The following is a 12519-nucleotide window of genomic DNA, read 5'->3' on the forward strand; positions in this document are numbered from 1 at the left end:
CACTGAATGGTGCCCATGTGTGCGACTGTTTCTGAGTTAAAACTTCCAAAGACTTTCAGGAGGAGACTTCCACTACCCCTGGAGGGATGCGCAACTGGTGAAATCATTTCCCGCAGAATTGTTTCAGTCTTTGAGGATAAAAGACTGGACTTGAAATGGATCAACAAGCAAGTAATAGAAGGCACTCCTGCTACGGCAGACAGGGTGAGTTAAAAGGAGATTGGATTCTGTTATCGTAATTATAAACATCATTCATCCGCACATCTAGTTTGCAGCATCAGTTTTTTTAGTGGTGGCATGTCAGCTGAGCACAGTGATTTACTTGCCCTTGCTGACATTACATGGCTGAGCCTTAAATGATTTCGGAACAAAGGGAGAGGACTCTGGCGTATTGCTCTCCGTCGATCCTGCTGAATGCTTATGTATGCAGGAAGAGCCAAAGTATGAGTTACGAATGACATATTTCATCATTTTAATTATCTGAGGACGTTATAGCAACATCCATACACAACTTATAATTCCAAAAAGTTGAAGAAAGTTATTATCTAGCACTATACGGGACATTTTGCAAAGATTAGGTCATAGAACACATTTGATTTTACAAGAGGCCACACATCTGACAAGTACGATTACAAAGTCCAGATTTTACAAGATATGTATCCAATTTTGCAGAGCATTATTTATGAAAATGAACTGCAAAATGCTAATTTGATATCGGACCAACAAAACAGACCAGATGCCTTTTAGTGGAGTAAAGGGATGCCAAAAAGTTCTTCATAAATACCAGGTCCTCTAAATACCTTTGAACTGTCAGTCATCATTTGTGGCAACCCTTCCAAGTCCAACAAAAAAAAAAAGATATTTGGCTCAGCCCTACTTTCCTTTCTTTTCTCTCCTGTCCCCCGCATTCTCTGTGCTTTCCTGCCTCTCCCTCTCTGAAAAGCATAATTCATCACTAAATGAATTGACATTGATGAATAGCCACATAGTGCACTGTCAATCAAAATCTAATACAATTAGAAGTCTGTGCCGACTCAATGGAGAACTATTCTAACGGTGTTTGTACATACAGTATGTACGGATGTGTATGTGATTCTGTGCATGTGTACATACACGCGTGTGCTTACTTTGGTGTGTAGATACAGTTTACAGTGTGCACATGTGTGAATACAGCAATTGAGTGGAAGGCTGGGGGACAGCTGAACGACTTTGCGGTTCTAGAAACACTCCAATTATGACGAGTTAGAGATTCCGGCAACAGCCATGCGAAGGATGGTATAGAGAAAGCGTTGTTCGGGTCAGAATCCTGACCAAATAGCAAAAAATGTCATCATTTTCCCCTCTCTGCTACTCTGTAAAACTCCTCTCTCTGCCTCACCTACAGTTCCAGACTGAAATACACATAAAAACTAAATTTACCTTGTTCTCTGAAACTCCCATCTCTCTGAGGGAGCATTAATAGATTGTCTTGCAGACTCCTTTACAGAGCCGTGGAGAAGGATAAAGCGTTTATATGGCCTTTACAGCAGCTTGGCCACAATCCAGAAGGTTTACGATGCGGTGTCAACTACCCTGTTTGTTTGTTTACTTGTGGCATGCATGCATCTGTGTGTATACTGTATCCGTTCACATCTGTGTCCTGTTTGTGCAGGAGATTGTCTGTACTTTACTGTATGTGTGCTGGTATCTACGTGGAAGCACTCACTGTGTGCTACTGCTGCTGCTGCTGCTGCTGCTGCTGCGAGAGAGAGAGCGGTAGCGAATCTCTGCCCTTTAACAGAGACTTGAATGTGTGCGAAAATGAGCAGGGATGGAGCGAACGAGCGAGGGAGGGAGAGGGAGCAGACACTATGCGATGATGTCATCGTCCCGGTGGAGTAGCGATACAAAGTGACTGTTTGAGGTGATGGTGCAGCATGCTCAGCAAGAGACTAAACACTATTATGTCTGTGCTTGTACAGAAAATGGGTGGTGTGCGCGTGTGTGTGTGTTTGTTCGGGTGTGCGTGCGTGCCTTTCTGTGTGTGTGTGTGTGTGTGTTTGTATATGTGCAGCGAGCCAGCAGGAGGAGGAGACTGGGGCGTCTCCACTCCTCAGTGCAGCACTCATCTACCTGGATGTTCATGATGTCATTCTCCCTGGAGGCTTGCCGTGCCAAGCCTAGTTTTTGCAGGTGACAAAATAAATGCAGAGATGGAGACGAGAGCAGAGAGAAAAGCGTGTTCGCGCTCTCCTCTCGTGGCCATTTATGTGCTTGAGTTTGCATCAGTGCTTCTCCATGTTTGCACGCATGTTCCCCATATGCTGTAAAAAACGCTTTTGCACGTTAAGTGTTCGCATGTGCGCATTCATGCATCCGTGTGCACTGAGCTCTGCCTGTGTGAGTGTCTGTGTGTGTGTGTGTGTTTAAACATGTGTGTTTACCTGGCTCTTGATGATGTCATCATCCTGGTGGATTTGCAGGACGTATCCGGAGTTGCAGGAGATGGTGCAGCGGTCTCCATTGAAGAAGTGGCGGCCAGGGCTACTGCACTTGAGCTCTGCATTGCGGATTAAGGGTTCCTGGCAGTCAATGGCTTCGCACGAATAATGTACACAACTACGAGCGAGCAGGGGGGTGGGGGTCGTTGGTAAAAGAGTGAGAGAGGGAGAGAGATAGAGAGAAAGAAACTAAAAATCACATTTAAAGTTACAACCGACATAAATTCAGTGTATAAAATAATACTGCAAGACACTCAAACGTGGGAGCAGTCACACATTTGCTCACAAACAGAAAAGCTATGCACTGAGTCGACCACATCCATCCATCAATGACTGCTTAACATATCAAATCAATAAACCACATGGAGAAAAGATTGCCATATTTGCTATGCGCATGAGAGGGGTGTCTGTGTGCACATGCCAGAGTCTACTATGTGAATTGAGAGCGACAGGACATTATATGTGCAGGCTACAATGGCAGAGTTTGGCTGCAGCTCTGTGTTGGTAGCCTGGTGAAGAAGGCATTTAAGGCTCTTGCAATGCTCGGATGCCCAAGGCACCTTTTTACAACAGTCCACATTCGACGGTATAGGGTTCCCTTATGAAGCTGACGGAGAAAGAGACAGGGAGAGGATGTACAACAATACAGGTCTGGAGAAACATTGTTAAACTCTCTTTTTTGCTCTTTTCATCCCTTTGTCTTCCACATCTGTTGCAGACATTATCTTTGACTTTTCTTTGCTTCTTCTTTCAAATTCAGAGCTTTTTAATAATAATAAAAAATGCTCATGTTGAAAAGATAAGCTAAGCAGGTGAAGACTGTTTGTAAAGCATAAGAGTTGCAAGACAAACTAGCCTCGAAGCCTCTCCTGTGGACACATTTTCACTTGGAACAAAATCTCTTTGTGGTTTTCTGCTAGTCACTCTGGAATCTAACTACCTGGAAAACTATCCTCCTCCCCTGCAAATGAGTACAGTATACAGCACAGCACAATAGTATGTCCAACAAAGGGTAGAAAGGGAGAACAGAACAATAAAAAAAAGAGGTGACGAGCACAGAGATTGAGCAAAAGCATTAAAGTGAGAGAGAAAAGGGTGTGAAAAAACTGCGAGAAAAGGGAAAACATACATGTGCATGCGTTTGCAGACAAGCATGGAACATAAAACTGAGTCATGTTAATAGCTCCTGTTGTTAACAACTCAGGGAAAAGGGGATGTGGTGTTTCGTGGAGGCATAAGTATTACGGGAAATGTGCTGCTGCTCAGCCCAGGAGAATGAGAGAGTGAAAGCGGGAGCAGGAGGCACAGAAAGGGGAGAATTGAGGAGAGGAGATGGCAAACAGTTCGAGGGAAAGGAGGATGACGTGAAAGTGACGGATGAGAAGACAGCATATGATGGAGGGGAGATGTGGAAAAGCAGGGAGAGGGAATGGTAATATGGAGGAAGTGAAGACGGTGTGAGGTAAAAATGGAGAGACAAGAACATTTGGAAAGCGGGGGTAGAATGTATATGATGAATTGGAGTGGATTAAAGAGAAGAAACAGATCAATGACATAAGGAGAGGAGAGGAGAGGAGAGACTGGTAAATAATAACTGATAATAATACTACAAATTTCAGATTTTGGTGTGCTCAATAAAAAACTGGACTTGCCATCGTTAAAAAAAACATTAGTTTTCAAGAGCCATTGGAAATTTGATGAAGTGGAGAGAATATGAAAGAAAGAAAAGTCAGCGAGAACTCTTGGAGAAAGCAACTCGTCTGTGTGCGTGTGCGGTAACAAACAATTTCCTGGCTGATGCAGACACACAGCAGTTTTAATCTATTTAGGTGCTCTTGGATGTCTCACTGGCACACAACAAAAGCCACAAACAGCTCTATCTCTCTGCACAGACCCCCCGACCATCCATTCTTTGTGTATTGCGGTGTTTATTGGTGCATTTCTTGTTGAAAGGGTTTGCGGGAGCATCATCAGTATGAATTGTCTCATGCATGACGGCGGTGTGGAAATTGGTAAATTGTGACTCCTTGTGCATGTGTGGTCTGGTTTTAGCTATGTTTGCGAGGAGTGATGTGACATCATATGGTCGAGGAGTTACAATTAAAGGAGGTGGAGACTCAAAAAATGTGAATTTGCAGCTAAATTGGTGTTAACAACAGATCTTTGGGGGAAAAACAATCACTTCAACTGGAACATCTTTATGTCCTGGTTCAGATTCTGGGTGGTAACGAATTGTTTCATCACACGCAGGGAAATGTCAAGACATGGAATACCGCTCTGCTCTGGGCAGCACTTTGGATGCCAGATTGACAGGTCATTTATTTAATTAACTGGCAGCTGACAACTTCAATGTAGTGCTGAACAGTGCAAAACTGATTTCAGGAGAATCATGTCCACTTCGGCAGGACTTTGGGAGGGAAAAAGATTATCTGTATGCAGTGTGCACTTCATCCGAACTCAACACAAAACAAACTGGGGTGGTAAACAAGATTTAGTGCTGGAGGCGGGTTTCGGCTGCTCTGTTGTTGGAAATTTGTGGCGCTCAGCAACAGGTCCAAATTAATTGTAAATTTCCACTGATATTATATTTGTTAGCTAGAACGTTTTATTGTTTGAGCCATAGCTTTGGGCAGACGTCTAACATTAAACAGCTTGTTGGCAACAGTAATTAACGCATGCCTCTCCCTCTCTCTGGCTCAAATACGCACACGCAAACACTCTTCTGAGCATCTTTTGTCTCTTGTTGTTTTGTGTGAATGATATCAATCACTTGCATGTTTGTGTGTACGTGTAGTTGAAGTAGAGAAGACATTTTGTGATGGAGGTCTTGCCAGCGCTCAGCGGCACCTGGAAGTCATTCGACATCTTCTCTTAATGCGCCTTTTTTTGAGGAGTTTTCTTTATCCATGTTGGATATTGTTACAGAATAAAGGCCTAAAGAAACTACTAAATCAGGCCCTTCTATCCTGGTTTATCAACTTCCATGAGAAGTGTAAGAACAAATTATGGTTATAATTAACTGTATTATGTGTATTTGGAAAAAGATGAATCCAATTCAATTTTCCTGTAACTTTAAGGCAAAAGATTGTGCAAGTTGTGTGTGTGTGTGTGCATTCACATAATCTTAGGATTTCATGTGCATGTCTCTGGTTTGGTTGTGTGTGTAACATATGTAGGCCTCATGTTCACCAATCCTCCATTTCCCTTCCCTATTTCTCAACCTCACCTCTGGCCCGTTGGGTTGTAGATCTCATTGCTCTGGCAACCGCTTATCGTGATGGGGTCGAAGGACTGGAAGGAGCGCAGGCCTACGCCGGAGATGGCCACGAGGCGGGAGGCAAACATGACCAGGATAGCCTTGGTGTGGTAGAAGGCCACCGACAGGTCGTGGCTCACTGGGATCACCAGAGGGTTGGTACGGCAGCTGAGACGCCACTCGCCTGTGGAGGAGATATCAGAGATGGAGAGGATAAAAATCGGGGTGAGGAAAGTAGGGGGAAAGAAGCAGAGAACAGAGTCGGGGTGGCAAGTGTTGATCTCACCTTGATGGTGAATTAGGTGAGAGGAAAATGGATAAATAGCATGCTGGTGTTGGAAGAGTGTTTGATGCCTTCTCAACTTTAAAAAGCTCTTGTTAGTTACAGTAGGTAAAGCTACTTTAAAGCTGAGCTTCCCTGTGAGTCATATTTTTAGCATCCTGACACCGAACGTGAATCAAGTGGGTTTAAAAGTACAGGAGGCAGTACTCACCTAGACTGTGGATGCCCTCCTTGGTGTCCACCAGCTGAACAGTAATGTTGCACTGAGTCTGGTCAACGTAGTTAGTACCATCAGCAGCAAGGTGGATAATCACTGCTGCCGCCACCATGGGATGAGAAAAGTGGGCCTGAACAACATGAAAGTATAAAGTCAGGTACAATATTTCAATAACTGGAAACTACTGCATCGACTCTCTGAACTGTTGAAGTTGGATGTGTTATTCCCTCATTTAATTCAATGTTTCATGCACCATATGTGTTGTTTGTTACACAATCTGATATTGCCATGTTAGTGTTGTTCCTACATCATAATTGATGTTGCTCCAGGATGATTACTGCAACTGATCAAGGCCATGGCTTTGCGACTCAAAGTTAGCCTTACTAACCCTCACCCTAACCCTAACTGTTAGCCTAAACCATGGGCTTTTCCTAATCCTAACCAAACTGCAACAGAAAACTAAAAAATTCATTCATTCTAAAATCAAGTTCCGCTTTGGACAAAAACAAGGCTCTTGGGTGAAAGTCCAGTACTTGACCCATTCACCCACCACAACCTGCTCCCAATACAGACTTTTTGTTCATGGAGCGACATTAGTTGTGATGTTGTAGGAACAACACCACCATGGTCATATCAAATAAGTTTACAAACTGGCCCGTAATTTTTCTTAATTTGTGTTTTTAAGATGCAGTGTTTCACTCTCTCAGCCACCATATTGATAGCATTCCTATGAATACCAATAACTATGAAGTACAATCAAGCTTCCTATAGAATAAATCATCCTGACCAGAAAACTAGAGGTTCATTAATCATGCAAACCACTTTACAAAGCAATAAAACGCCAGGTTATTCTGGGCTTTTTTTAAACAGGTACTGAAAAATAATTATTTTTAGATCGGTCTTACCTTGAGCCAGTAGCTCGGATATCCCCAGGTTGTGACATGGGCCTCACGGCAGGGGAACCACGCATACTGGGACACTCCATCCGACAGATCAAACACCTTGGACTGACATGTCTAGAGAAACATAAGTGAAAAAGAAGGAAATTGGGTAGTTTCATATGCATCCTTTTAACCAAAACCTGTTTTTGTTTCCATTTTGTAGGCTTTGCATGTAAAGAAGACGACATGAATGGAGGTTGGGTTACTGTCTAAACGCAGTGATCCCTGTTTTTCCACAACTCTCTCTCTGTTTGTCTGCTACTTGGGCTGACGTGCAGCTGACGTCCATTCTGTGCTGCACTGTTTGTTTCTTGTCAACAAACCCTGCACCCTGTCATGTGTTGCACGCCCCACATCCCTCTCCTCTGCTTCTGTCTCCTCCTTTGTACTAGTCTGTTTTTTTTTTTTAACCCTGTCATGCCACACCTGCCCACTAGAAGCCCTCAGAGAGTTTTCATGGTTCCAAGCAGGACCTGAATTAGTCACCTGTGTCACACAGCTGTACCGTATTTCCTCATTAGGTGTAGCATACGTGGGAGTTCCCCCCTGAGCCATACTCACTTGTTGCATGGATTTTCAACTAATCTCTCAATGATAATTAAAATGTGTCTGTCTGGTAACAGGCAAAGTAACTAATGTGTTTATAAACCATTATTGTTGTGTCTACAAGTTGCTACGAAGTACAGATACACAATAAAACAGATTCTTTCAGATACAGATTTTTTTGACACAATGAAATAAAGGTCAATATTTCAATTGTGGAAATAAAGATCAGCAGCATTTGACTGAAATGCTGCACTTTGAAAGCGAGACTCTCTCAGTTGCCTACACAAGCCTGTGGACGATTTGTTTCAGTTGTTTAATGTTGCTGGACTGTGGATTACTTTGTTAAGGACTTTCCGCGACAGACAAAAGGATGTGACTTTATGCACATTCTTGAGTGCTTAACAGAGAGCAGTAGCTGATATTAGTTAAGAAATAGAGTCTGCTAGCATAAACTAACGACAGGCTTCCAGCACAACAAAGAAGTTCCACAGACCCCCTTTAACCAAACAGCTTTTTAAAAGAGCAACTGATACTTTTCATCCATTTTTACTGACTGCTCTGGCAAGCCACCTGTACACACGTACATGGTGATTGGTTACTGGCTTGACCTTTACACTTTACCACTATGTCATCCTATCAGAAGCAGCGTTAATGGTAGAGCAGAGCTCTTAAAGGACCAGGAATGCAGTTGCCAGTATCCAGTCATCATAAATTCTACATTGACAAAGTCACCTCATTACTGTAGCTTTGCTGACATACTAAAGATCAAAGGACCTCCTTCAGGATTTGTGTTCCACACATTATCGCCTCATTAGCTACATTAGGATGACGTGCGGCAAGGAACATAGACAGGAAGTATGTGGAGAAAACAGGGCTGAGATGATGCAAAGAGTCATGGTTAAAAAGAAGGAAAAATGACAGGAAGAAAGTGATGGGTGGACACATTAGTACAAGACTATAGAGCAAAACATAACAGACAAAGGGGAGAGAGGGCACATACCCAAGGACGGTGAGTTTCGCCCGCTGCCCTGAGCTAGTGAAATGAGACACCAGTAACATGAGAGTTTTGCTAGAGAGGCTACTGTAAGATCCTGCCACCGTGGAAAACTGGCCAGACCAGCTATCTGTCTATATATCTGTCCCCTGGATCTGTTGACGTGACCTTTCTGCTCAGAGCTGAAGAGGCAGAAATGGAAAATGCAGGTGACAAACACCTGAGATCAGTTGCCATGAGACTTTGGCCCCGCTTCAGTGCAGCTCCGTGGATCTCCATTTTGTATTTACCGGAAAACATAGTCATTTTCTAAATGGGAATGAAATAAATACAGTAACTAAATTGAAACCAGGGGTGATTTCACTCTGGCAAGTGCAGGGCTTCCCAGAGTCCAACATTGCTTCCTAGCCCAACTCTGATTTTGGTCTGGGCTTGACCCATAAAAACCCACAACACTCTGTCACTCTCCATGACTGCATGACCTAACTAACCAATAGGATTTAAAGGGACAGTCCGCTGCGAACGAACTGAAGTGGGGCTGGTTTCCATTGTTACCCTTGTTTTCTGACAGGTGACAAAAAACCTTTCCATGTGCAAACGGATGACTTGTTCATGTGAACACAGGTGGCACTAGCTACACCTTCTCCCACACCCCTCCTCCTCTCATCTTGTTGTGTGTTTTTCTAACGACCCGCTGTTCGAGACAGACAAACTACTTGGCATGCCAAAGCCCCTGCACTCAAGCAAATACACCCCCTCCTCTGTAAAGCATCACACCAGTAGGATGCAATTCACAAGTCTCCCAAGGCTCATCACACTTCCTCCAACCTCTTCCCAATGCAGTGGCATTTAGTCACAAAAAGAGAGGGTAAAGGTGGTGATGGTGGGACGCTTCTGAACCCATTCAGCACTCAAACACTTTCAAACGGCACCTTTTAGTTCCACATATTCAAATTTTTATCAATTAATCCGTTCATAAATATCCACTTATTATCCCAGCACACTTTGGGTGAGAGACTGGGTACACCCTGAGCACACTGGCAATCTGTCACAGGGCTGACACACTGAGAGACAGACGGATCATTCTCACTCACTTTAACACTTGCTAATTAGGGTTGCCAATTAACCTAACCTGCATGTCTTGGAATGGAGGAGGAAATTGCAGTACTCGGCGAAAACCCACGCAAGGAACAAGCAAACTTGAGAAGCCCTGGCCGACAAGCTTTGGATCACAACCCGAGACCTTGTGAGTCAACATGGCTAAACCCGGCGCCATGATGCTGCCACTGCCAAATTCTATTTTCTATAAAACTCTCTCGAAACTCTGCAGATTACTTTGTCAGTTTTAATCTCTCCTTATTGAAGCTCAATCTAAAACACAAGTGTTGATAAACCACAAAACTATTTTGAATTTTTTGGTCAAGCATGCCTCAGAAACTGTTGACGGGGGATGTTTCACACAACATGGTCGACATCCAGGAAAGAAAAACAGAGCTGCCTCTCTCTTCCTATTATCTTCTCCTTTATATTTTGCTTTATTATAGCACAATGTTACAGTCTGAAGGCAAACCACTTTTCTCTCTTGACAGCCTCTTTGAAAAGGTCCTGTGTCAGCAGTTGAGGTCTGTTTTGAGAAGTGTTTTCAAATGCAATCAACAAATATGGCTACCTCGGCACCCAGATTTCTGTCACACTGCTATCTAAGTTGTCAACATTAATCTGCCGGCTCAGGTTCATGTTCCCAAACACTGACCCTTTTTTACAATGTTGAACCTACAGTATAACTTTTTGAATTAGATCTTTAGCAATGCTCCTTCTTCTAAATGCAACCTGAAGGACACCCGAGTACAAATAAAGGCTTAACCTTTAACAGTTTTGGACTTTGTAATTGGGTTAATTCACCTTCCTTCATGTTCAAGCAAACAAACTTTTGAAAAAGGCTTTTTTCCATGCTATTGTTGTTGCTGTTTTTGAAATTTAAAGTAAAGAAGTCAATGGGCTTACAGTACAATGACTTATCATTAATTGAACAAAATACTTTTTTGACAAGGTTGACAAATCTGCAACCTATCAGTAAAGACTTGAAAGGTAGGCAAGGTGATTCTGGAGAAAGATAGTTGATTCTCACCCCAAAGCGTCAGTTTTTCGACGACCTGGGAATTAGACTCAACAATCAATGATCTTTCTCCATAAACGCCTTTCCTACCTAGAGTGAAAAAATTCCAGTATTAAAATACACAAATATTAGCATAGAAAGTTTGATCTGAACGCTTTTGTGTTGCAAATTGCGTTAAAACCCTGGTACACATCCAGCCAGTCCTTTAAACTAGGAAGTGGCAGGCTCTCCTCTACTTGAAAACAAAATTCAGACTGCTGGAGATCTGGAAAAAAAATTCCTGCACAGGATCTCATTTGTACTATGATCAGGTGTTAATTAAGGACTGAGGTAACTGCATTCTCAACAGTAAGTCCCAAAGGATGGTAAAAGGCACGTGAATTGATTAATGCACGGAGGAGAGAGTGATGGGAGCCCAGAAACAATTGCAGCGCTCACTTTATCAAAGATTAAGTAACAAAAGCTGATAATTTTACACAGAATTTGCAACTTTGCAGAATTTGTAGCATATGGCGACAATTATCAATATACAAAGGCTACATCAACAAATTTAGCAACCAAAGAAGCAGCGTAAGCACTGTAACGGTGACATGTGCAGAAATTATTATCATTACATGAATTTATCCTGGATGTACCTGTTATTGAAAAACACAAGTCAACTTCTCTCTAAGCCTCTGATTCCCTTTTTTCTGGCCTCTTTTTTATAATGTGTCTCAGACAGTACGATTTTTAAAATAAACTTTTTATGGCTAATACATCAGCTGAGATCTCCAATGAGATCAAATAAAAAACAGATTTCCTCTATCGCAGACACACTGCAAGCCCTGATGAATCAGCCCGCCGCTAATATTAGGAATATTAAATCACTTTTAAAGAGATTTGGAGAAAAGAGTCATGGTGTCAAACACATTATTTACTGTAGTATTGTAAGATGAGGTATTCTGAGCCAGCCCTGTTGCACACAGAGATTTACTGTGATACTAAAGACAATAAAACATTTTGCATGTGTTTGTATGTCTGCAATGGAAGAGCAATATAATCGTGACAATAGATACCTTATCTGTGTGTTTCCAAAGGATTTTAAAAGCATTGAATAACTCCATTAATGTCCCCAACAGAGACGTGACGCAGAAGTCATAAACAACACTCGAGGTGAACGTTAAACTCTGGATCTGGGTTTAAATACATCGTACAGGGGAGGCAAAAACAAAAAATAGAAATCAAGCACATATGCATCTCAAGACTTGTTTTTGTTTGCCTTCAATGTGTTATGCCTTTAAAATATACCACCTGCCAGCAGACCTTCAAATGGATTGCTTGATTACAACTAAAATATCGCAGCATGAACTGTTGACAAAAGACAGTCAAAAGAAGTCTCTCAGTTGGAAAAAAGGTGAAGGGGAAGATATGGAAAATCTGTTGATTGTGAGGTCAAAATGGATGATTGAAACTGTTACAAATGACGGGAAAAGCTAATTTTGCAATGCTCCTGTTTTAAAGGGGTTTGCCCCAGAGTGGAAGCTGTTACTGTAAAATTAAACACACATTTCCTTAACTCTGATTCATAACATAACCACAACCAAATTTAAGGTAAATAAGTCGAATGCTAAGATGTCTCTTTGGAACAAAACAACTTCTCGCCTTCATTGGGAAACAGTAACAGCGACACAAGAGATGAGTTCAAGG

The 12519-nt window shown here is 42.3% G+C and overlaps 1 protein-coding gene across 1 annotated transcript in view; it reads right to left on the reverse strand.

Moving 5' to 3' along the window:
- pappaa (pregnancy-associated plasma protein A, pappalysin 1a) overlaps positions 1 to 12519 on the reverse strand; it is a gene marked incomplete at its 5' end in the record, with an annotated part of 98451 nt that overhangs the window by 32816 nt on the left and 53116 nt on the right. Inside the window, 4 exons of the mRNA XM_084383238.1 lie at positions 2424 to 2598; positions 5707 to 5920; positions 6231 to 6366; positions 7142 to 7252. Coding sequence (XP_084239364.1) covers positions 2424 to 2598; positions 5707 to 5920; positions 6231 to 6366; positions 7142 to 7252 — 636 coding nt within the window. The remainder of the gene's footprint in view (positions 1 to 2423; positions 2599 to 5706; positions 5921 to 6230; positions 6367 to 7141; positions 7253 to 12519) is intronic.

This window comes from Pagrus pagrus, assembly GCF_965226575.1.
Source record: "Pagrus pagrus genome assembly, chromosome: 19".
Taxonomy (NCBI): domain Eukaryota; kingdom Metazoa; phylum Chordata; class Actinopteri; order Spariformes; family Sparidae; genus Pagrus; species Pagrus pagrus.